Consider the following 24,941-nt stretch of genomic DNA (forward strand, 5'->3'; position numbering starts at 1 on the left):
GTGACACAATCGGAATATTCAATGATTTGATACACATATTCATCACTAAAGGGACATGTCTTTAGGATTTCCTGGGTGGGGCTTCACGTACATGCAGAACTGAGGTGTATCGGGATTATTCTCTTGTTCCATTGACTGAAATGTCCGCCCTTGTCCTGACTTTAGATTATTTTCCTCAACACTTGTGAATGAGTGTTTATGCAAGTCTGTCATTTTTAATACAGATGGCAAAAGGCTGAGTGACCAGTTAGGGAAAAGCTGTCAAAATGTTATGCAGTATCTGTTTATGAGCTAACTTTTCTCTCTGTTTCTTTCTTCCCTTCCTTTGGATTTGCTCTCGCAGGAGTCGCTGTCTAAATGGGTCCAGTCATGCCTCCCAGTAAGAAGCCAGAGGGCTCAGGAATTAGTGTTCCCAGCGGACTGAGCCAACGTTACCAAGACAGCGATTTATCAAAGGCACTTCACGATGACGAGGACCTAGATTTCTCTTTGCCTGCCATCAGATTAGATAAAGGGGCCATGGAAGATGAAGAACTAACTAATTTGAACTGGTTACACGAGAGCAAGAACTTGCTGAAAAGCTTTGGGGACTCGGTGTTAAGGAGCGTTAGCCCCGTTCAGGACATCGGTGATGACACGCCGCCGTCTCCTGCCCATTCTGACATGCCCTACGATGCCAAGCAGAACCCCAACTGCAAACCTCCTTATTCCTTTAGCTGCCTCATATTTATGGCCATTGAGGACTCGCCAACCAAAAGACTGCCTGTAAAGGATATATACAACTGGATCTTGGAACACTTTCCGTATTTTGCAAACGCACCCACTGGATGGAAAAATTCTGTGAGACATAATCTATCCTTGAATAAGTGTTTTAAGAAAGTGGACAAAGACAGAAGTCAGGTAAGTTTGGAACTGTGGAAACCTATCTGGCTCTGAAAATATTCACCTGCTAATCCCAGAACGTGTCCCTAATAGTGAAATGCAGAATATGCAACGCTGTTCCTGGTAACATAGTTCATTGATTTCAGAGAGCCAACATTTCTTTAGCATGGCTCAGTCTGATTTCATTAAATTCATTGTCTAGACATCTGTAAGAAAGTACTCCGTGTGTGTGTATGTTTTTTCTTTTCCCCCAGCTGGTGTCTTCATGCATAGTGGTTAAATATTGTTTTTAGTTATCATGCTGTGGTAATGGTTTCCAGCTATACTAGATGAATGTAATCATGTTATAAATAGGCTGCTTGCTGTTCTTGGCTTATACAAATGTGTAGTGAAAGGGTATGCCTTATGTAAGAGTCCATCGCTTTTTCCCTGGTCTGTGTTGTAGTCTGAAAAAACTTTCTCTTAAACAAACAGTAGTTGTTCTGAGTTTTGGTGATGAAGCTTCGTTCCATTTCAGGCAGGTTTTAGAGAAACTCTTTAAAGAGAGGAGATAGGTCTGGCATCAAAGATGAAAGTTACCATTCACCAAAATTTCAGTCATTCTCTCCCTGGGCTCGTGTAGCTTCTGCAACTGGTGTGGTGGCAGAAGCCTGGGGAGCACATTTTTGCTTTCGTATCTCTGTTGTCGGCTGGCTTCATTGCTGAATCCTCAGCGGCGTCTGCAGGAAGAGGCTGTGTGCGAGGGAATGGGGAAGCGAGCTGAGCGGTGGAGGCAGTCCTTTGCAGAGCCTTCTACCGCGTCAGTCTGCCTGGGAGCAGATACCCGTTTCCGAAGGGGAGTGTCTCCAGAAGCAGTGGTCTGGATGAATCTTTGGCAAAGTACGAGTATATTGATAAAAATATCAGCTTGCGGAATAATTTCACAGGCCTTCTCACAGGTTAGTGAGATAAATAGTGGGTAAAATCACATCACTGACCGTCTGTCTAAAATTGGCTGAAGATCAGAAAGCGGACACTTTCTCCTGGCAGAAACAATAGATGCACTCAACTTTTGTATTTCAGTGAAGTAAATGCTGTGATTGTCTTGTAACTGGTTACCCTGAAACTAGACTTCTGTTGGTGGTGCTGTTCTCCCTATTTTGCGTGTGATTTAACTTTAAATGCTGTGGAATAGGAGCTCAAGTAACTCTAGAGGAAGAGTCATACATTACCCTAAACTTTTCATTTTAGATTACCTAACTTTCTTTTCTCTGGAGCTTTCCTTTTTTAAACGATTGACTCTTCCTTTTTTTTTTTTTAAATGTCATTCCCTAGAATCCACTGTCCACATATTGGTGATCACACGCTGTATGTTGGCATTTTTATAAATCAGTTGCTGTGAACGATTGTGTATGAGATTAAAAAACCTGTTCCTGAACTGGATCTTGTTTTGTGTAAACCAGAGTCTTAAATTCTTGTTTGGAAGTGAGACTATAATAACAAATGCCACACGAGACTTTTATGATCCTGTCCCAGACCATAAGAAACCTTCACATAATACATTTAAAAAAACCCAAAATACTGTAACTGGCAAGGCATGTGTTTAACACTGCCATTTGTGTTTTGTTCTATCCCTCTTCCTCTGTTTACAAGTTGACTATTTAGATTACAGCTTCCTTCCTATGAGGAACTTGTCTTCATGTCTATCTGTCAAATATCCGGCAGTCTGCTGAGCTTGTATGAACAATACCACGACGTGCTGCTTCTCCACAGGGAAGTGGCGGAGCACAATGCATGACTAGTCACCTACGTCTCGAATTCATGATTAGAGCCATGGTTACGTAGCTAGACAACAAGGTGTGGTGGGAGGCCTTGCCTGTATGAATAATGAGGTGGGGTTTTATTCATTCCTGGAAAATCCCAGATTATGAGAAAGAATTTCTTCCATCTCCTGGAGATGCTAATAACTGCAGGTAGCCAGCATTAAGGTGAATGAGGTGAGAATCTCAAATGTAAAATGTACCAAGGCAGGTCATTTAGATCCCCTGCTGGGTTTTTCTCGTGTCCTGGCCAAGGGACACTGGGCAGACAGAGTCCCGAGTGCAGAATTGGCGCTTGGTCAGAGTTGCTGAATCAGGTGCTTAACAGCTAATTGTGGACTTGGAAAGCGGTACACTTCAACTGCTGGCTTTGAAAATACCTTCGTGTGCGTGCATACGCACACTCGGGGTTGATTTGAGTAGCTTGCAGCCAGCATTTCTGCTGTTCAGAAGGAAGGTGTCCATCTAAAAGGTTCTCCGATTTTGGGCTGGGGCTTGGGGCGGTGGAAGGGGGGAACTGTCTTCTAGAAGGAATCGTTTTATGCCACTTCTTCACCTTTGAAGCCAGATTCTGCAAGTTGCAGGTTTGGAGTCTGCCTGTCTTACTGTTTCTATGTGGGGAAAAAAAGCATTTAGCAAATGGCATGGTATAAAATGCTAATAAGATAGGCTCCGAAACATGTACAGGATGGGGGAAAGGAGTTAATCAGTGCTGGGAATTGCAGGCATTTGCTGGTTGATGTGCATTGACACATTGTGAAAAGCTAGAAGCCTTTCCTCTTGTAGTTGTGCTTTCCAGTGTTTGTTTGTGTAGCCTTTCAGTAATCGTTTTTCTAAAAAAAAGTTCTGCTGAACACTTAATTCTTTTTTGAATTCCCTCTGCATAGTAGTTTTCTCAATCTTGGGCTCCTCTAATTTATATTCATGGGGCTAAATATGTATTTAATAGTATGCAGCTTCTTCTGCCTGCATATGAATGCTTGCATTTCCTGATGCGGGATCTTTGTAACAGGTCAAAAAAAAAAAGTTTACAGGCTGCATCGCTTGAGTTTTCGGCTTGCCCTGTTCTGGTGCTTTTAGGTCTGGTGTGGAATGCTGGGAAAGGACGTTCTTCTCCTCAGATTTGTTTATGCACTTCTGCTATTCCACTTCAGCTGCAATGCCATCAGGCTTACCTGGCAAGCCGACAGAGTGACTATTCATGTAACTTTGCAATGAGGCTGATCTCCTGGATCGAGACAGAGAGCCGGGCTGAAGAAGGGAAAATGCTGAGCCCTTGATTGTGCAAACCTCTTTGCATTGAGCTCAGCAGTTTAATAATAGTTGGCCAGAGTATGAAGTGTCACATGGTGGGGAGTAGACGAGGAGTTCCCTGGCTTTGTTTATACTGCTGGACCTGTGAATTCAGTCATTCAGATTAATCCTATTGTGAACATACAGATCTAAATGTCTTCTAGTGTGTGTCCCATTTAGTACAGCCCGTTAGCCCATGACTTCCCTGACTTCCCTACCATCTGGTCCTTGGCTATAGAGAGGAATTTTTCTTGTATATGTGTCTCCATAGCAACGAGTTTGCAGTTGATATGGAAAGTAAGCAGTTGCCCTAGCAACAGAGTTACTGATGTGGCAGCTTCTCTGCTTGCAGGGAAAGGGCTAAGCTAGTTCAGACGCATTATGTAGGTTTGCTGTAATTATAGCTGCGCCCACTAGTGCTGCTCTAGCTAAGGGTCTGTTGAAAAATTTTGTTACAAGCCCTATTTTTTTCCCCCCTTAGAGATTGGTTTATTCGTGTAGGGATTCCTGCTTTGAACAAAGGCTGGTAGGATTGTATTTTCAGGGCATGCGATACGTCTGTGTCTTTTATGAATGCAAACTTTCTCGATCATTATTATCACATGGGTGGGTGAGGGGGAAGGATGTTTGACCTCGTTGGCTTTTCTGCAATTTTTTTGTCTCGGTGAACAGCCTGCAGTTATAGAAGCTGGGGCTCTCGTCCCGTGCTCCTTTCCACTATTCTGCTGTCTTTTCCCTGGTCTGTGCTTTTTCAGGCATCCATCCTATCAAGAGGGTTCCTCTTTGTGTCTGCTCTGTGTTGTCTGAGATAGGGAAGTGCACACATACTCCTGGCCATGTGCACACTGAAGAAATTAAGTCTCTTAAAGGTTTGTTTGGCACTTGTGCTGAGGGACGTCTCAATAAAAATGTAATGAGGGTAAGGGATATGTTTATGGGGCCGGGAGAAGAAAATTCTCCTTGCTTGATGTGAAAGCTATTCTTAGAAGTACCTGGTCCATAACTGGGTCATTGAGATCCAGCCAGGCTCCTCCTCCGTCTGGAGCAGGCTCTGAGATCTGAGGGCTCCCGAGTGGTCCTCGGGCTCTGTGAGAGCCGACGTCCAACTTGTCCGTGTCTAGTGCACTGTCTCTCGTAAGCGCTCTGCCAGAGCATCTGACGAGAGCCGTGGGGGACCCTTCGGGCGCAGGAGACTTTGCAGGAGTCCCTCCTGCCAACGTCTTTCCTCTGATGTGATAATATCTGCGCTTTTGACAGGTGATATCCTTCTGATCCTGCAGAAGGATAAGCACAAGCTGCAGTGAGAGGAAAAGGAGCCTGCTTGTTCTCATTAGAATCTCCTCATCCAATCTGCATATACGCAAAGGCGAGGGACCCTCTCCTCCCTCTTAATGTTATTATTTGAGAAGATCTCCCATGAAGGCTCGGTGGCACTCTGGGACAGAAATGATTTCCTCTGGTTTTAATATTGTTATCACCTAGACTGACCCAAATAACACAGGTGCAGAATTTCACTGCGTTTATAACATCTGGTGGAGCTAAAGTATAAAAAAACCCACCAAAACAATCCCTCAGATTCATGTTAAAGACTTCAGATGATGTTGACTCCATTAATAAAATGATGACCTAAATAAGCTGGTCCAACTGTTAATTTCCCAAATTGTTAAAAGGAGATGTTGTTTTTTTAAGCTGGAATTTGTCTAGTTTAACTTGAAATCCATTTTCTTATACCCCAGTCTGTCATACTAAAAAGTTTTCTAGTATCAGAAATTTTCTCCTCAAGTTGGTATATAGAGAAATGAGGGTCATCTCATTCCAGAGCAATCATAAAAGTCTCTAGAACCATACTGTAATATGGGGTTTCCAGATATCAGATGGTTTATGGAGAGCTCTTCTTGAACCCTTTCAGTTTTCTTTTTGAAGTGCAAACCAAGAAATTATACAGAATATTTAAACAATAGATTTCCTAAAGCTGTGCGTGGAAATAACACGCTTCCATTTCACTGGCTTCCAGCTGGTTGACTTTTCATCACAGCTTACTCTTTGCAGTGGACTCTGCCTGTATTAACTGGTTTAGAGCTGTACAAAGCATAATCAGTTCTTTTTCAAGTAATGATGGAGAGCTGGCAATATCCAGAGAGTCCTCTGAACCTCATATCTAAGGTATTTATGTTATCTTGCTCTTGGTTAAGATAGCCTGTGGTCAGGCGCCCTGCTGAGTAACTGGGGTGTTAGTTGCACATTGACAGGCTATTGACCTACCGGAGGGGATTGGCTACTTAAGTTAAATAAACTGGAGCAACTGGCTGTGTCCTAACCCACAGCAAAGACGATATGGAGTGTGTTAAGCAGCACTGAAAGAGCCCGGACAGGAAAGCAGGAGCGAGCCGCTCTTCACCTGTTGGGCTTGGGCTGTGGTGGGGTTGATAAGTCCGTTTTTCAGCCATGGTCACACCTCCCTTGCTCCTGGCTGTTTGCTTCAGCACCTTCTTGGCACATGAACTTTTTGCGTTTCTGTGACAAACCATGGATCTGGTCAGAGATCTGATCCGGCTGAATTTTTATCCTTCCCTCTTTCCTTAATCCTTGAGTTGCTTTTCAGCTTAATTCCCCGATTCAGATCACAGCACAGTACAACAAGCAGTCGTGCCAACACGACGGAGGAAGTAGAGATGATGGGGAGGCTGGGGAATACCTCCGGTTGCGATTGCTGAGGAGGCAAGCCATTCCTGAAGGAAGAAAGGCCTGATAGAGGCTGGCAGCTGCAGGGGGAGTCAGTGCACAACTGCTTGGTGGGGTAATGGATGTGATCCCTACCATAAGGTAAAGGCTAGGGTGAAATGAGAAAGGAGGTTTAAATACAATGGGAGGCTTTCTTCTGCTGGAGACCTTTCTTTTGGTTTTCCCCTAGGAGCAGGACTGTGCTATTTATTGTTCAAGTGGCCTGTGTTAGCAGCTCTTTGTGGTGTTTTACAGCTGATTTAAAGTGATCAAAATCTGGGCTGCCACCATCAGGCATGGTCTCTGCCCAACTTGGCCGCCTGCTGCCTTTGCTGGGGGATTGAACCGATCCGGGGCTGTATTGCCACCCCCTCTGGAGCTCATACTGGCACGTGTGTCTCCACGCAATGAGCGGGCTGAAAACTATTTGTGTTTATTTTCATTTGGGTTATTTTTCAGTGGGCGAATATAGTTGGATTCATTTTCAGCTCCCTGCTTAGCTCGTGGTCACTGTGGTCAGAGGAGCACCAGGGTCAGCACAGGCCGTGGGCTCAGCTCTGTTTAATCTGGCATGAAACTGTGCCCATGGCTTTCGGCCAGCTCAGAGCTGACCCAGCGGCAGTAGCAGAAGACGGGGAAGGGAAGGGGTGGGGGATGCTGTTACGTTCAAGAGCACAGGCTGTGCTTAAGTCAGTGGGGCTGCTTGTATGTTCAGCCAGATATGTGCTTGGTGCTGGATTGGGCCTGTACGACATGGATGAAACGGTCCTAAGGAAACTGCGTGGGGGGGTGTGTGCACACACGTGTGTGTTTTCTCAGCTTCACAAGGTTGGTTTCTTTCTGTTGCCCAAAGGTTTTAATATTGGCAGTAGAGGTGGCTCTGAGTGGAGCTGTGCTGTGGATGCTCTGAAAAGCTGTTACGGAAGAGAGAAGGATGTCCATAAAATCAATTGTCAGGCTTTTCTGTGCAGCTGTCTCTACGTCCCCATCACCACCTAGGTTTCTTCCCGATTTTCGGAGAGCTAACAAACTGCTGTTTTCACTGCCAGCAAAGGAAGCATGGATCCTGGGGCCGCGAGCTGGTTTGAGCACAGGAGGCCTCGCTGGTGATGGCTGGAGGATGTATGTACACAGGAGCACTTTACATGTCCGCTAACGAACACTGGCCTGTGGGGCGTCACTGTGAAATGCCTGTGGCGGTAGGCAAGACGTGCCCGACATGCCCTGAGCACCAGGCCCACAATGGCGGCTGTGCTACCTCCTGTTGTGGCTGAACATCAGGGACGAACTGGGCTTGCTGGTCTGGCCAAGCATCCGCTCTTCTGTCTCACACTTCAATTCTTCAACAGAACATCAAAGAATCCATTTTAATTACAAAATATGTGTCCCTTAGACTTCCTCCTTCCTTTCCTAAAAGGGAGGTGTTTTACGTTTGCTGAAAGAGCACAGTAAATTGTGCTGCGTGGCTTCTCTTCCTGGGTGAAGACCTCATGAAAAAGCATTTAAAAGACTTGATCGTAATTGAGCAGTTGAAAATAATTGAGTAGTTGAAAACACTCTTCAGGCAGCCTGAAGTAGCCTTTGAGTTGCTGGAGAAGCTTCCTTTCCTTGCTCTGGTTTCAGGCAGTGGCTGTGTCCCACTCGCTGATCCAGGCAGCTGAAACCTTGGCTTATTGCTGCGGCAGCTCCGCATTCCTGGTAAAGTCATTCGAGTGACTGACCTGGTGGGGTCTCAGAAGCAGTCTCCAGGCTGCTCCTGCCTGCTCTTTCTGCGTTATTTTCAACTAATTGCTCTATCTTCATCATAAATCTAGTTAAAACGAATGAATGGTCCAGGGTAACACAAGCTGGAATCCTTATGAAAAAGGGACCCAGCGTGACTCTATTTTTAATTTAGTTTTGTTGTGGTTTAGCCCCAGCCAGCAGCTAAACACCACACAGCCACTCACTCACTCCTCCCACCTCTGGCGGGATGGGGGAGAGAATCAGGGGAAAAAAAAATCATGGACTGAGATAAAGACAGTTTAATAGAACAGAAAAGGAAGGGAAAATAATAATAATGATGATGATGATAATAGAATATACAAAATAAGTGATGCAGACCACGTGCCGACCAATGCCCAGCCAGTTCCCGAGCAGCGGTCACTGCTCCCCGGCTAACACCCCCCAGCTTATATACTGAACATGACGTCATATGGTATGGAATACCCCGCTGGCCAGTTGGGTCAGCTGTCCTGATTATGTTCCCTCCCAGCTTCTTGTGCACCTGGCAGAGCATGGGAAGCTGAAAAGTCCTTGGCTAGAGTAAACATTACTTAGCAACAACAACAACTACAACATTAGTGTGTTATCAACATTATTCTCATACTAAATCCAAAACACAGCACTATACCAGCTACCAGGAAGAAAATTAACTCTATCCCAGCCAAAACCTGGACAAGTTTGTTGGTATTTGTACGTTGGTCAGTGGTGGCTTAGCGTATAGAAGTAATGGACTTCTGTCATTTAAAGACCAAGCAGACCATTGCTAGATGAGGTCGTGATGCAAGCACAGTATGTAGCTATAACAAAGCAATATGTTACGATGCAGATAATCTTGTGAACACGGATTTGCTTAAAAAAAAACCCCACATGGTTGCCTCTGGTTAAGTTTTGCTCACTAAGCATCTAGGGAAAAATTGTGCTGCATGCTTATATGTATTTTTTAAACTAATAAAGATTTCTCTAAGTATTTGCTTTTATCTTTTCATTCATAATCTGGTATTTTGAACCAGTATAAATCAAGTCTCCTGTCTTCTAGATAAAGGAAGATACTGAAGAAAGTTTGCTTCAATGAGACGTGTATGAATCTTGTTGGTACTTCTGGTTTAAGTCAGTTTGTTATTAAGTAGTTTAAGAACAATGAGATTTTGCTTTCTTCAGTAGTAGCAACTGGCTTGTTATGATTCAGTATTCAAGTTTTGGTCTCAAGAAAAAGCTGTTTAATTTTGCTTCCTAACATCTGTCATTCAGTCTAATTCCCAGTTAGTTTCAGTCCCCCTCCCAACCATTCCCACCTGCTCCAGTGTCTCAGAGCTGGCCAAAAGCAGGGTACCCGCTCAGCTCCAGAGCCAGGAAATTATTACAGGTGGGCTGGGCGAGAGAGGAGGTGCCAAAATTGATTGTCTGGCAGCGCTTAATTGACAAGCAGCAGAGAAACGCAGGCAGTCTGTTCAGGTGCGCTTATGAGTCCCTGTCCTTGATGCTTGCGCTCTGACATCTTTAAAGGTAAAATGGATCCTCTACATCTGCTTGAATGCTTATATCAGTCTTGTATCTTAGTTTTTCTGACTTAATTCCTGTGTGTGTCTTCTCTGGTTTGGAAGAATTCAGGCACAGAAGTAGTACCGTATGTTTTCTTTAATTGTGGAGACAAAGGTGGCTCTTCTGAAGGAGCAGAAATGTTGTTGCTGTTGGACAGTGGCCCTGTGGATGGCTACTGGGACACTCGCCATTCAGCAGAGTCTGGCTGGCCTGGGACTACCTGGCCTCGTAGGTGAAGGCAAGAAACACCTTCCTCAGCTGTGCCAGTGTTAGCAAGAGCTTCCTGAGATGCTTTTCCTTTGAGCAAAATTAGTGTCAGGACTGACATTCACAGTGATTCTCACCTTTAGTTTCACAAGGGAGTGCAGGGTGCCTCGGCTCTGCCATGCCATCGTGTCCATGATTCGTCTTAGCCTGCCTTCAGATCTTACTGATCAAGTGGCTGGAGCTGCTGAGATGTCCGGTGTTGAGATACTGCACCCACATCATGCTCATAATTGCTGCTGTGTCTGGTCATTTAGTGCAGATTATTGCAATGACAATAAAACTATGGTTATCTTTTCTGGAGAATAAGCACATTTATAACAGTCTGGATACTGACAAGATTTATATACTTACTGGCAACTCAGTTGGCTTCCACAAAGTCCTAAATTTATTATAGCTGTAAGTGGTGTCAGACTCATCAGTGATGAGGTCACGTAAGATAAGCAATAGTAGGGAGGAAGAAGGGGAGTGACCTTCCTACTTTGGCATAAATTTTTTTTCCTCCTGAATTTTTGGTAGGTCACTATTGGCCTTCTTAGGCTGGAATGTTACTTGTTTTCTTCTCTTCTCCCACCAATTTGGACTTCTGACTTCAGAGGAGCTGCTTTTGTTTACTCTTGAGTAAACAACAGCAGAATTGGGGCTGAGACCTGTGGGAAGTAGCAGTTGTGGCCATAAACGATGTCTCTGGATCTTACTCAGTTACCCGTAATAGTAATTTTGGAGACAGTACATTTTAATTCGTTAGTTATGTTCTCCAAATTCTGTTCTGGGTGTTACAGAAACTTTGTCCTGGGAAGTGGCGGAGGAATTTGTGAGAGGACTCATTCCAAGGATCTTAAATGTCAGTGGGTTTTTCCTTGCTATAGTAGAAAAGAAACCAAATTGCTGTCCTCAGCCAATGACTTAAGATACCAAAACACCATCTACGGCATGCTGAATTGCTATATTTCGTTGCAGCAGTGAATGGTAACAATTTACCGCTAGCTGAGTACTATCAGGATTTTGAAACGCCAGTGTAACTTGCTGAAAGATGACTGTTGGTAAGCAGAGGAATGAATGGGCTTCTGTATGGGGAGTGGCGTGGAAAAGTGTCTGTGGCAGTACACGGAGCAGAAACTTACTGATGGGATTTTGCATGAGAGTCTAGTTGAACACTGAATTCACACTCATTCAAGCTATGAGCAGAAAATTAGGCTCTGCTCCAGCGCTGTATTTATGAGATCCCATGGCTGCCTACTGTGGGAGGGTACTCACTGAGATGAGGCAACTATTGTAAATGTTTTTCTGAGTTTACAGTTGAAAAAAAATGCCTACAGTGCAACTTGCAGGGGCTGCAGGGGTTAATGCAAGACTAGGGTTAGGTACTCGGCTACCTTATCTCAAGCTTTCATTTACATATTTTTATCTCTTTTCCTCACCCTTTAGGGTGGAGACATAACCTCTCCTTAGGTTATGTGCGTTCCAGTAAAAATAGGGAAATCGTTCATTAAATACTCTAGTTTTAGGTTAGGGGGAGGGGGCTAAACATCACTGTTAATGTTAAGTGATACAGAACATAATAAATGTAGCAGTTTTGCAATTAGATCTGTTTTCTTTAAATTGTTGGGGAGAACTAAATAGTTCTTGCATACTTCATCTTTAGGAATAAAGTCCTTGCCATGCAGGAAAAGCTGTATTTGCAAGGTTCTCCTTAGTACTACTGCCTTGCATTGGCTGTCTGCGTGCAGCCTTCTCCAGCCCTAGAATAACAGAGAAGGACTGCATTTTGAGAGATTCTCACTGCTCCTGGGAGCACTTCGAAGGCTTTTGGAGAGGAATGTTTGACGGCTTTAAGAACTGCATACTGCTGGCTCAGATGGAGCTACAATTACACTTAGACTTTGAGAGAAAATGGTACAGAGCTCCTGGGTCAAAAGGTATATAGTTCTGCACGAATCCCCTTCAGAGATTATATTTATTTATAAATTTAACGGGAAATAATGATACGATTCTTGAATAATTCCACCCTTCCTGAAGTACTTTAGGACTAAGGAGCTGTGGATGAATAGTGTGAGTGATTTGTTGGCTTGCCTGCATAGCTAAGGTAGGAAGAAATGCATGGTGTGCACGGGAGATGCAGGTTTTCAGTCTTTAGTTGGGAGAGATGGGAAATTGGAGAGTTAGGATGTGGCCGAGATGGCTGAGAATTGGACAAATGCTAGTGCTTTTAGCATTGCATGGTTTGTTTTGAAGCTGTCAGATGCACTTGTCCAAAACGTTTTTGTTTGTGTTCCCCCCCCCCCCCCCCCGTTTTGGCAATTAACATAACGCATTTTTTATTACATAATTACCTCATTGCACTAATTTATTTGGATTTTCTCTCTCTTACCCTTCTTCTCTAAAGATGAATGTTTTCCTCCTCAATGCTTAGGGTTAAATATACAAACCTTGCTGTTGTAAAAGAGGGTAGATTTGTTTTTTACAATTTTATATCAAGTTCTAATACTTCCTAGACTTTGGCTGCATGGCAGAAAAAGAGGAAAGAAGCTGTCATAGAGACAAATTGCACAGAAGACTCAGTACGGTGCTAGCTCCCAGCTGTTGAGACAAATGGGATTTTATTGTTCAGGCTGTACCTCCTTTTCTGCTTAAATTAATTTATTTTTGTATCTATCTGTATATGCGTGTGTGTGTATACAAATATATTTTATGTATGAAAAGCATTACATAGTCATAGATAAAATGGAAGCAAAAAGTAGTATGGATTTAGGTTGTCACACAAAGCTTTCTATCTACTTGCGTCTCTGCGCTAGGAAAACAAGATGCTGTCATAGTGGTACATCTCTGCAAAATTTCCTTGGGACAGACGTGTTCTATTGCCACAACTGGTTACCAATTAGTCTAAACATATCACTCTGAATTAAGAGTCTAACTAACCTGAACCCTCTCTCTTGCTTTTTCCAAAACAAACCAGCATTTAAAATTTAGTAAAACACGTCCACTTTGACTAATTTGTTGTTCTTTCAGGGTTTGCTAAAACACCTGTAAGACATCACTGCCTTTTGGGCAGCACTGCTTTTGTTCAGAGGAATAAAGTTCCTTGTTCTTGGCTTAACAAGTCTGCTTTGATGTGTCATTTGCTGTTGGCTTTTAGAGCTGAGTAATTTTGAATTTGGAAAAGCAGAAATGTAATTACGACCCTTTCCATTAAGAGACAAGCTTTTCTGTCATTCTTGTTTGAGAAAAAATATAAAATTTTCATTTAGAAAGCTTTGATTTTAATTTGTAGCATTGAAATTGTAGGAAAGATCCTGCTTTCTCATCCTGTTTTTCTGCTGACTAGGAAAAAAACAGGAAAATGTCCTCCCCCCACCCCCAGCTAAAATACTTGCATTATTTTAGTTTCAAAGTAAACATGCTTATGATCTAACCACTTTTGCTAATTGCCATCTGCTCCTTCACCAGCACTCGAGTCCCACTCACCCTCCAGTGTCTAGTATGCCAAAAATGCGTTTGGCAGGGCTTGAGCTGACGGGACAAGAGTCCGTGTCTTAATTATGGTAGAATTATCCACTTGTGTGCCACATCAACTTCGATTTATTTCCCTCGCAATTTATAAAACAGGGTTCACAAACTTGTTGTTGGTTTTGCACTCTGAATCTTTAATTTAGACATGCATTAAAAAGGGGAAGAATTTGCTTCAACAGTAAACTCTTGGTTTTTTCATGTTTTGACTATCTGTCGATTTCTGTTGTTTAGCATCAGGCTAAACAATAAAGCGGTTTCAGAGCTGGTTTAAATGGCTTTTCAATCCACGCCACGTGTGTCGTTGGCCTTCTCGCACTGTGTACAGGGATATGCTTTTGTTTGGAAAGGGAGGGAATTCTGTAATTGCCCAAATAAATTCTCTGTGTTTGTGTTGCTTTTAAGTTAGACCAAGCAATGTTAGCATCTAGGCGTGTGCATGTGTAATAATACGGATGGATATGAGAAGGATGGTGTGGGGGGCTATTTATATAGGGATTTGGGCCTTAGAAGTTATGAAATTGACTTAAAAATCATGTTGTCATTTAAAATAATGGGGGAGGGGATGTGAACCTTGTTTTAGAGTCTTTAAGATCTTTTACAGGCTCTTTTACAGAAGTGAAGACAGCTGGAAACATTTTGGTTTGGTTCCCCCCCCCCCATGATTTTGCACCATCTCATGACTTTCTAATAGAAACACCTAGAATCCCAACATGCTAAAAATGCTATGAATCGGCAATATTAAAGCCAGATTCTGGAGGTTACAATAAAGCTGTAATCTGTCAAATTTCTTGCAAACTCTTTTGGTAGTGGTGTGTTCAGTATTGCCCTGGAGAGTCTTTTGCAAGGAAAACACAGCAATTACAGAAATCCTCTTCTGTACAGTGCAGATGTCAGCATTTGTGGTCACTGGGTGCGACTATGAGAAGAAGGACCCTTTGGAGGATGCCAGCCCTTTTCCACGGGCTGGCGGTTTGGAGCTGGTATATCTGACTTCCTTTTGTGGGGCAAGCGGTGGTGGATTTTCACACCAACAGCATGCTCAAGGGCTGGTAACTGTTTTTCAGCAGGATTTGATACATTATGCAGCTCTGACAGGTAAGATCACTGCTGTCAAAGTTTTTAATCATCAGTAGGATGAATGGAGTCAATTATAAGGTGCCCTTTCCTTTTTGCTCAGTCTCTGGATAGGGCCTTCAGCAGTTTGGACCTCATTTTCTAGCTACGCATTTTTCTCTGTAAGGGAGTTTGTACATTATTTTTGGTTGCTTTTCATATTCAGGTATTCATTTCCGATTGCTATTTTTGTGTTTTTTCCCCTCTTAGTTCTCTTTTCTTACTTGCATTATCTAGAAATGGAACCGTTCATAAACGTCTGTCTGAGGAACGCGTGGCAGGGGCAAGTGCTTTAAATCATCGTTGCACTGTGCTGAAAGTGCATTTGCATTTCGGAAAAGAAAAAAGTTGCAACCTTTTTTGAAGCAAGATTTTCATATGTAAACGATCTGCTATTTTTGGTGTGTCAAATATGAAGGCTTCCTGTGTGAAACCGATAGAGAAAAAGATCACAGGAGACCTGGAGCAGCGATTCAGGTCACAGCAGGCCTGTTTGCGTGACACCTGTGTCATCAAAATAGCCTTGCTTTGGCATCCTTAGATGAGATTTTCTTTTCCTTTAGATGGTAGATCTGTTCAAAGGCATATTTGATCATGAATAATTTGGAGGAAAACAAATTTCCATCCTTCTGAGAATATCATACATCTTCTCCTCCTTGTTTCTTCTGAGCTCTTCACAACATCAACATCTGATGTTGGGCAAGTTGTCAATTTTCATTACTGGAGTCGGCTCAGAAATTGTTTCTCCCTGATTTCTTCCACTTCAGGCATGTTAAGTCAGATAAATTCATACACTGATGTTTAATCACTGAGCACTAATCACCCTTGTGCAATATTGATCATCAGCCTTTTTGTATATGATGATCAGAATGAGTAATAGCTTGCTAGTAAACACCGAGGAGTGGGAGGGTGCAGATGCTGAGTTAGCCCAATGTAGAAGTTGATACAGCTTTTCTAATTTCCAGAGGTTTCTAGACTCCATCAAACAGTATTGTCTTTCTCTTTTTCCCCTCCCCTGCTCCAAACTCTGTTTTTCTTTTTGTTCTCATGTTCAAACCAAGCAGTAATCCTTCCTTTCGGTGGAACGTGTGTCTTTCGACAAGTGCCTCAGTCCCTCTTCTCAGGGCTGCTGGCGCTGCTGAGGTTGTCCACGGTCTCATTTTCCTGAGGAGCCTGTCATTTCTCCTCCTCCTCCTCCCGGCACACTTGAAGCACGGGCAGGCTTCCCGTGCAGCCTTATTTCATGGGGGCTGCCTGTGAACATCGCACTTGAACATGACTGCTTGCGAGATAATTCAGTTAAAAAGAGAGCAGGGAAAACCCAAGTAGGCAGGGCTGCGGTGTGTGGGTTGAAAGCTTCCCCCCCCACCCCTTCCTCCCACTCTTTCCTTACCGGCTGAAAGACCCGGTCTGTGCCTGAACTTGCTATTCTGAATAACCTCTTCTCTGCACACGGCGACTGATGCTCACATCCTGTTTGCTACCAGCTTAGCCAAAAGAGCGTCCTGAAGAGTGACATTTCTATTTCTGTTGGGCTTGTTTCAGGTAGTTTGCAGGCTGGCTCTCTGCTGCTGCCTCCGTCACGTGCCTTTCAATTCTCTTCTGTGAATTTGAGGAAACCCGCTTTTCCTTTGCTTTTTGTATGAAATACCAAAATCACTGTGGGATTTGGAATCACATCTGGAAAAATGAGGTGGAGTTTAAGTAGAGGAAGAATTTATATTCAGTCAGAATCCTTAAGTATTTAGACTCTGATTAATGCTCTGCTAATGCAGAACTAGTCTGCCCGGGAAATAATATGAATAAACCTGTGAATCCTCTTCTTGCCAAGTTGTAGGTTTTGATCAGGGACTTGCTAGCTTCGTTGGAAAAAATCTAGATTTAAATACGCATTTTTTTGCTTTAAATCCACACACACCAGTGAGTCTACATCTTATTTCGCTAATGTAATCACTTTGCCATGTTTAATAAACTATCTGCACACTTTCAAATCTGTTTTGCTGGTGGAGGTGCTCAGGGAAGCTGAAATGCAGTATTAATTACCCACTCTAAAATATGCCTGACTGAGTGGCTCATGATGAAGTTCCTCATGCCAAGCTTTGTTGCATCTGCTGCTTTTAGCGTTTTACCAGTTGCAACCCATGTAGCCATGCTTGTAAAAAACCAGGCACCTAAAAAACCCAAGGCAGCAAAAAAAAAAATTATAATTGTCAAATCTATTTTTGAGATGCTGTGTGGAGGAAAAAAACAGAGGGAGTCTTCTCACAGTTTTAACGAATCTGACTGTGAATAAAACTTTAAAGGCTAAGCAATTTCATCTCTTCTTACAGTTTTTACAAGCCTGTGCTTCTACAGCGGACTTGAAATAAAAACAGGGGGAAATGTAAGCACGTCAGAATTAATTGCTCCCACAATGAGAACTTCCTGTATTGTTCCTTTTAACTTACTCCACCTTGAGGATGACTTGGATGAGACCCGGCAATGTGGCTTTCTTTCTCCCTGTGCCACCGCATCCTTCTGTGGAGGACAATTTCTCACCTGCATCCCCCTCCCCGACCTTTGCTGGAAGGATGCTCGTCCCCTTGGGCTGGGTGCAGGCTGGTGCCGTATGCCTGCAGGGCGGGCAAGGGGACTGGGCTTGCTGCCTGTGTGGCCAGGGTGGGAGGAACCACATGCCACGGTGTCTCCTGTTTGCACTTGCGGTAATGCCGTAGCTCTGGCTGTCTCCTGCCACCGGTGGGCTGGGGCATCTCGCCAGCTGCAATGGGAAGAGCCTTTGTGCTGTTGCGTACAGGTGGGCTGCGGAGCAGCTGCCAGAGGAGACCCAAGTTACAGCTAGGGTCGGGAGAGCGTGCTTTTTAGCGACCTGCGACCTGTTAGTGGGTGGAGGCAGGCAGGCGGCTTAGCAGCCCGCTCCCCGTCTTTACCCGGGCATGTAATTCCCTTGCAGTCTTGAGGTCAGAGCCTCCCCACGCTGGAAGGCTTTAGTACAGTCGAGGTGTGTTTCTGCCTCTCCTGAGAAGGGTTCTATGGCCGGCTCTCCAGAAGATGCAGGAAGAGGTTAGTGCGGAAGGTGGTGGTGCTCTTCCTCTGCAGCTGGGCCCGGCGGGGGCTTGCTGCTCCCTGTCTGGCCATGTGTAGGTCTCAATGGTGTGGTTCTCAGGTGGGATTTCTTGCTTGTTTTGTATTACAATAAGAACAAGATGCCAAATCCCACCACATGAGCAAAGCTCTCTCCCGCAGGTGCTGCTGTTACAGTCCCACCAGGGTGCCTGTTGTCCAAGAGGGAGCATGCTTGCTGGAGCAGCTGGGTTTTGACCTCCCTGCAGGAGGTCGGTTTGCTCCTGGAGCTAAACTGGTCCTGCCCTGGTTCGACCTCATTGCAGAGTCATTGACCTTACTGACCAATTTAGGAGGCGTTTCTCCAGGCGTTTCTCTGGCCTTTGGGAGGAAGGAGGATTAGTGTAGGCTGCTTGCAAAGGTACCGAGTCTTGGTGAAGTCCCAGGTTTTTCGGAGTCCATGATGTTTGGGCTTGTGACATTTGGGCTGTTGAGTCTCCTGTAGTGAGGCCCTGCCCTGGCAAGTTTGTGCTGATCTGCAGTGTGCGAGCGAGGTGAAGGCTTAAAATGCAGTCAAGAAGTTGCCTCATTTTGGAGGATATTTGCAGTGTGGGGCTGTGTTTGTTTTGCTTTCTGGGGTTTCATTTAGCCATGAGAAAGAGGAAAGGGAGAGAGAAATGATAGTAAAAATTACGTATCTCTGAACTTAGTGTAGAAATGGGACACAAGCAGAGTAGAGTATGTGTCTGTAAGTGGCAGAAATCATTTGTGTGTTGGTAGATGTGCGGTAACGCTGAGGTCCCTGTTGCAGGAGGATGGTTTTTCTTCAGCGCGTGCCTGTGGCAGGTGACAGGGATCTGTTGAGGCTCTGAGAGCAGGGCTCGGGATGGACCACAGCTTTGTTTCCCTAAAGAGCCCAGGGACACTTGGAAACCCCACATCCAGGCAGCCTCTCAAATAATTTATCAAAGCGCCTGTTTTTCCCCCTCAATTCATCGTGCGAACCAATATTAAATACTAAGCAAGGAAAAACCCTACATTAAATAAACAGTTATAGGGGGAAATGGTGCAAATCCATTAGCTTTTGTCAGGTCTTCCTTATTTCTATTTGTCACTGCTAATGGATTTAGTGCAACCTACTCCCTCCCACCCGTCTCTACTAGCTGTTAACCCCTTCCCCTGGAAATTCACTCACTGGCTTATTTAATCTTTAATACACTAGTAGGCAAAAAAATGACCTGCAAACCTTTAGCACAGATATAAGTGTTGAATAATTTTTTGAATATCTGTTGGGTGAAGGGTTGTGTTTTAAAATTGTCACTTGGTTTTCATAGACAACGTAACTATGTATTTGTAAGAAAAGGCAATTTCTGTCATTCCCAATTGGATAATCTAGATAACATGAAGAGTATCGGATGACCAGTGGGTATTTAAATGAGCGCCCCTCTGACATGAAATTAGCACATCCCACTAAATGGGCTATTGGTCTGGATTCTCAGGGATGTTTTTTCTTTTTTCTTTTGCCTTTGACTTTATAGGTAACCTTGAGCACTTCTTGTTTTATTCTTTTGTTTCTGTGTCTCCTCAATTTTCGTTTCAATAGAGTATGGATAATTACACTTCCCGTGTATACACAGAAATTCTATAGGCTGAAACAGCATTATTAATGCTACTCGGTACCTAATCTCCCTCAAGTATGCAGTGTGACAGCCCATCATGCTGACTGGCTTGTCTTCTGGGCTCTCCTGCCTTCCCATCCCAGTCTCCCTGCCTCTGATCTTGCACTTTGTTCTTCCCTAGCAGTGTCACAGCATCTCTTTCTTCTTCAGTGCCTGGACTTCACCTAGCCTGGGGAGGCTTTGGGGAAAGTCTGGGGTTGATAGGCACTAGCATGAAACAACGTATTACTACTTTATATAGGAGCGAGGCATTGTTTAAAGGCAGTTAACGATACTGCTTTCTTCAGTTACTTGCAGGATTTCCATACGGCAGTCTAATAGCTTTGTAGGGTGGTTTACATATAAAGTCAACAGGGAGATATTTAACAGGCTAAATGTGACTCTTGGAGTCGGTTGACATAATGCAACACCTCCTGAGCCTGTTAGAGGAGTCATTTTATGATGAGAGCAGTGGGAAGCTAATGTGGTGTAGCAGATCCACTGCAGGCTATAGGGAATAGTACTGTGTGAGCTTACTTGTACTAGTGGACATAGTGTGTGCTGGAGGAGCAGTGGAGGAGCTAAAGGGAGGAGCAGTGGACCAGGTGCACCCATGATGTCACCTGGTAGTGGGTCACCGTGACTGAAATAACAATAGAGAATTGTTCCAGACCCGGTGTTGCAGTGCCCCTTGTGGGATCAGGAGCCTGGACTCTGGGGACATGCCTTGGGTTGGTAGTCTTTGGCGGCAGGTCGGACTTGCTGGGTGTCTAGGTCACACACTAGAAGACGTTTCTGACTTCTCTGTAGTCATGGGAGGGAGTGCCAAGGTAAAAAAATACTTAAAAGCCCATGAATGCCTTCATTTGCGTAAAACCCGAACTGTCCACACAGTCACTGCTGCGCTGTCTCAGAGCCATTGCCATGAGATGTTACCCACTGTTTCTTTGCTCTACTTGGGGCAGCTGGACAAGACCATAGGACCTGTGGCTCTACTTATGGGATGCTCTTTGGGGGTTTGTTCTCTCTCATACCTTATGCACAGAAATCTATTCTGGTCTAAAACGATTATTTTTTCAGATTCTGGTCCTGGCTGTAGTTACTCAAGCGATTGTTGTAAATTCTGTGGTGACATCATGGATATTTAGGGACATGGTTTAGTGGACATGGTGTGTTGGGTTGATCGTTGGACACGATGATCTTAGAGGTCTTTTCCAACCTGTATGATTCTATGATTCTATGATTCTATTTCTATCATCCAATTCTTTTTTGAAATTTGCATTTCAAAAACTGGTTCACTAAAGCTTGATCCTAGAGAAACACTTCTTTGCTCACACGGCATACTTGGACACCTTTAGAAGCTGTACAGCATTCCCATGGATAAACTTGAAGCAAACCCTTCACACGAATTTGCCAATAAGCTGCTGTTGCAGGTTAACTGGGCATAGGATGCTCAGGATAAATATTTCTTTAGAGTAGAACCTTTGATACCCAATAATCTCTCCACTATTACTTGCAAAGAGGTCATTTGCTGTAACAATAGTAGGTTTCATCCATGCTGAGAGCAAACCCTTAGATCAGTAATGGTGAATACTGACACCAAAAGGTTCCTCATCACTGCGGAAAATGTCATTAGTGTTATTTGCAGGTCCTGTGTTAATGACTGCAACAACTTACACTAAGCTAGGAAGGGACTGATAAGTCACAGTGGTGTGATTTCAAGATTTGATAGCTTGGGACTGCAGATGCCAGTTGGAAATGCCCTTTTTTTGAGTAATAGGAAATTTCTGCTTTTTCTGCTTGTTTTTACAGTTCCTGAAGCACCCTTGTAATCAACATGGCATAATTCTCAAAGATGATGTACATCTACACCACTTCAGCCTGGGTAGCTGCCATATGCCTAATTCATATTGCTGACAGTTTGGCTTCAGGAGAGTCTAGCCATGGCCACTCATTGCCTCTTGGTTCGGTAGTGGAGAAGAAAAAGGACAGATCTGCTCAGTGGGGAGTGGTTGGCTTGGTTTCAGTGTTGTTTGCTTGTTTAAAGTAGCAAGGTCCTTAACTCAAAGAGTTCAGTTTAATGATTCTCAGCTTGCTGGCATAGCCTGGGTGCCTGTGCAGAGCTGTGCGGTCACTCACACACTCGTGGGTCTCTTGTTTCAGTTCCTCTCCTCCCAGCCTACCTGGCTTCCCCAGCCCCCATGCATCCGTGCCCAGCATCTCTGTCTCTCTGGTCTTGGCTGCACGGCTCTCCTGGTCTTTCCCTCAGCGCCATGTCTGCCAGTCTTGCTGCCAGCTCACCCAGCTCTCCCATGTATGCCTGCCCTTTTTCCTGTTCCTCTTCCGAGCGGCTTTGTGTCCAGCCAGAGTCCTGGTTTTCCTTTCTCGATGTGCTGTTCCAAGAGATGCATCGGGGTGTCACCACGGCTCCTGCTGCAGAAGGGGAGAGCTCCCATTCCCCTCTCTGGGTCCCCGCATCCATGCTGCTTTGCAGCAGTGCTGGGTGCTCATCAGACCCTTCATGTGAGCCAGCTTAATGAGTTTAAATGACATGAAATTGTGCCAGCAAAATAGTTTTCTTCGAGGAGAATGACTGAAACGGGCTTGTGGAAGAAGGGCCGGGCATATGCAAGAGGGCAGGGAGGAGAACAGTGCAGCAAGGACCAGGGAGGCAACAGCAGCAGCTCAGACCCCTCCATCCACTACATCCCTTTTGGGGAATGTTCCCTTAGGGGTCTATTCCCTTAGGGACCCTCTCGGTGGTGATGCTGCTCTGGGAGATGTGGGCGCCTGGAGCTGCTCGTCCCTGGTTTCAGTGCAGTCCCGTGCGGATTCAAAGCGAACGTGTAACCAGAGCTTCAGAAGGTACAATTTGAAATTGCCAGCGTCCCTCTGCACCTGCATATTTTGCCGTTCCTGTATCTGCTCTTTTCCCAAAGCTTTATTTTGGGCAGACTGTTTGTATGGCAATGAAAAGAGCAACCCTGGAAAAAAAGTGGCGTTCCTAACACATTTCAAGTCTGTGCTAAAATAACCAGGGAACAAAATTCCTCAAATAAACATTTGCCAGAATTTTTATATAGACAGGGTATGTATTTTTTCCCAGTCTTTGGTCTTGGAAAGAGCTCAATGCACAATTTTTTTTATTGAGCTTTGGGCAGACGATAGGTGATATGTAAGGCCAGGCAGTTAGTTGTGAGGTATATGGAAGCAAAATCTTTATAATGAGGAGTTTTAATAGTGGATAATGCTCTTATCCCCAACTATAGCAACTGAAAGAGCTGGCAAGCAGCATTTAAATTCTTTTCTTTTTAAATTTCGAACTTTTTTCCAATTCTACTAAAAGATGACAAAATATTTCTGTTTGGATCCTAATAGGTTGTACAAAGTAGGATTTTAAAACTTTTATATGCAGTCCATTGGGAGAAGAAACAATTGGACACTGAGTGTATCATGTAGCTTTTAATGGCAATGCACTGGTTTTAATTGTTGGGGGGAATCAGATTTGTATATTTGAGATATGAGAAAGAGCAAATAATAAGTTGGGATTTAGTGCACAATATCCTGATACAATCTACATATATATTAAGTGACAGAAAAAGGCGTAACAATTTCTTAATAGAAAAGATAATCAGGAATTTTTTTAAAGAAAAAGTATTCAGTCATAAGCTTTTACGGGGTAACTGCTACATATTGCTTTCTCTCCCCATTAGTACCTCTGAAATAGCTTACCTGCAACTATAGTCTACTCTTGGACGAGGTGAAGGGGACTCGTACTAACACTCCCCTTTTTTTAATAACCTTAAACACGGATGCAGAAGCAGTAACCTGTGATCGGCAGGAGTGAGGGAGGGAGGTGGCTGTGCCTGGCCCTGGGAGGAGGCGGCGGCGTGTCCGGAGATCTGAGAGCACTCCGGGTGCCGAGACGATCAGGGGGCTGTTATCCACTCCTCAGTCACTTGTTGCCTGGGAGACAAATGTAATCCAGGGATTTTTTTTCCCCTTCCTTACTGGTTTTTGATTGGAGCCACTATTGACTTCTGGCTTGGAGGAGGTGTAGTGAAGCAGCACGCCAAGTGTCATAAGATGGAAATAAATCACTAACCGATGGGTCTGAGTTCCAATGGTTTCCTTTCCCGTGATTGCTCTGTATATGGGAAGACTAATGACATATCTAAACAGACAGTTAACGAAGCTCTTCACACCTCTGATAGTCAAGAAGGATTCTTAACCTATGACACTTCAGTTTTCTTTTTATTTCCGCTCTCTTGTGTGATTGTGGCAAAACAAAAGTAACTATCTTAAAAAAGGAACTTTGCTGGTTGGAGGGCTTTGCCTTAAATTGCATTTGTATTTGCTTCTAAATTGTAAGTCAGCTCAGTTGCTGTGAAAATATAGCAAATCTGCCTTCCCAGTGTTTCTTTTAACAAGGAGTATAATTCTTCTCAATACTTTTTGTGTGAGAGAGTTTCTGTTTGTCAGTGAGATTATTTTTGGCTTTTGCAAGAATATGGGCAAGCCAAACAAATTTAGCTTAACAGTAATGAAAGGTTTTGAAGTTACTCTTCAGTAGTGATTTCATCTTGTAAGGCCCTCAACTTGAACTAACTCCGATGGGTTTTGGGGGTAATCTGTTCCAGGTAGATGAAAAGTCTGTCTTGGAAGTAAATGAAAAAACAGAGAAGTTTGAAAACAATGTTGTGTTCCAGCAAGTACAAATAAGGTAGATGGTATTTAAGTGTAGCTCTTTTTTTAAGCTTATCCCATGCTGTAAGGAGTAAGGAATCCAGCAAAGGTTTTCTCCTGAAAAACGTTCCTAGTTTTGCATGTTGCTTGCTTAAAAGGAAATTTTATGTTCTTCTTGCTCTGGCTCTTGGATGGAGCATGGAAGTGGAATTTGAGAGGTTTGGATTCTATTTTTGACTCTGTCCTTTGCCTAAAAAGTCACTTCCTAGGCTTATCATGTCAAGTCTCTGGCTCATTGTCCCATGTTTAAAAGAGGGCTAAACATAACAGTCTCCTTTTTGCAAACTGGTTTGAGATGTGTGGTGCGCAGCTTCCACCACTGACACCAGCAGTGGATCTTTCAGTCATCTGCTGTAGAGCTTTACCAAGACGAAAGCCCCAGAGTCTTGCTTGTTCTCTCTTGGGATTTTTGGCCATGCAAGGGCCCCGCTTCACCTTGAGAGCTGGAGGATGTCTCCCCTTAGGCTGTTCAGTGGTCTTCTGGTAGGGTGCCCTTAGGAAGCAAGGGGAGACATGGACTTGAACCCTGCCATCCTGAAGAGGCTTGACCCCATGCTCCTGGTTCCACCAGAGCAGCATGCAGAAGATGGTT

At 44.0% G+C, this 24,941-nt stretch overlaps 1 protein-coding gene across 24 annotated transcripts in view; it reads left to right on the forward strand.

Annotated features, from left to right (window-relative positions):
• Positions 1-24,941, forward strand: part of FOXN3 (forkhead box N3) — a 215,704-nt gene that overhangs the window by 75,369 nt on the left and 115,394 nt on the right. For all 24 annotated transcript variants that reach the window (XM_075151322.1, XM_075151305.1, XM_075151313.1 and 21 more), the window contains one exon: positions 344-900. In XM_075151322.1, coding sequence (XP_075007423.1) covers positions 358-900 — 543 coding nt within the window. In that variant the 5' untranslated portion in view covers positions 344-357. The remainder of the gene's footprint in view (positions 1-343; positions 901-24,941) is intronic.

This window comes from Calonectris borealis, chromosome 5 (genome assembly GCF_964195595.1).
Source record: "Calonectris borealis chromosome 5, bCalBor7.hap1.2, whole genome shotgun sequence".
NCBI classification, from domain to species: Eukaryota; Metazoa; Chordata; class Aves; order Procellariiformes; family Procellariidae; genus Calonectris; species Calonectris borealis.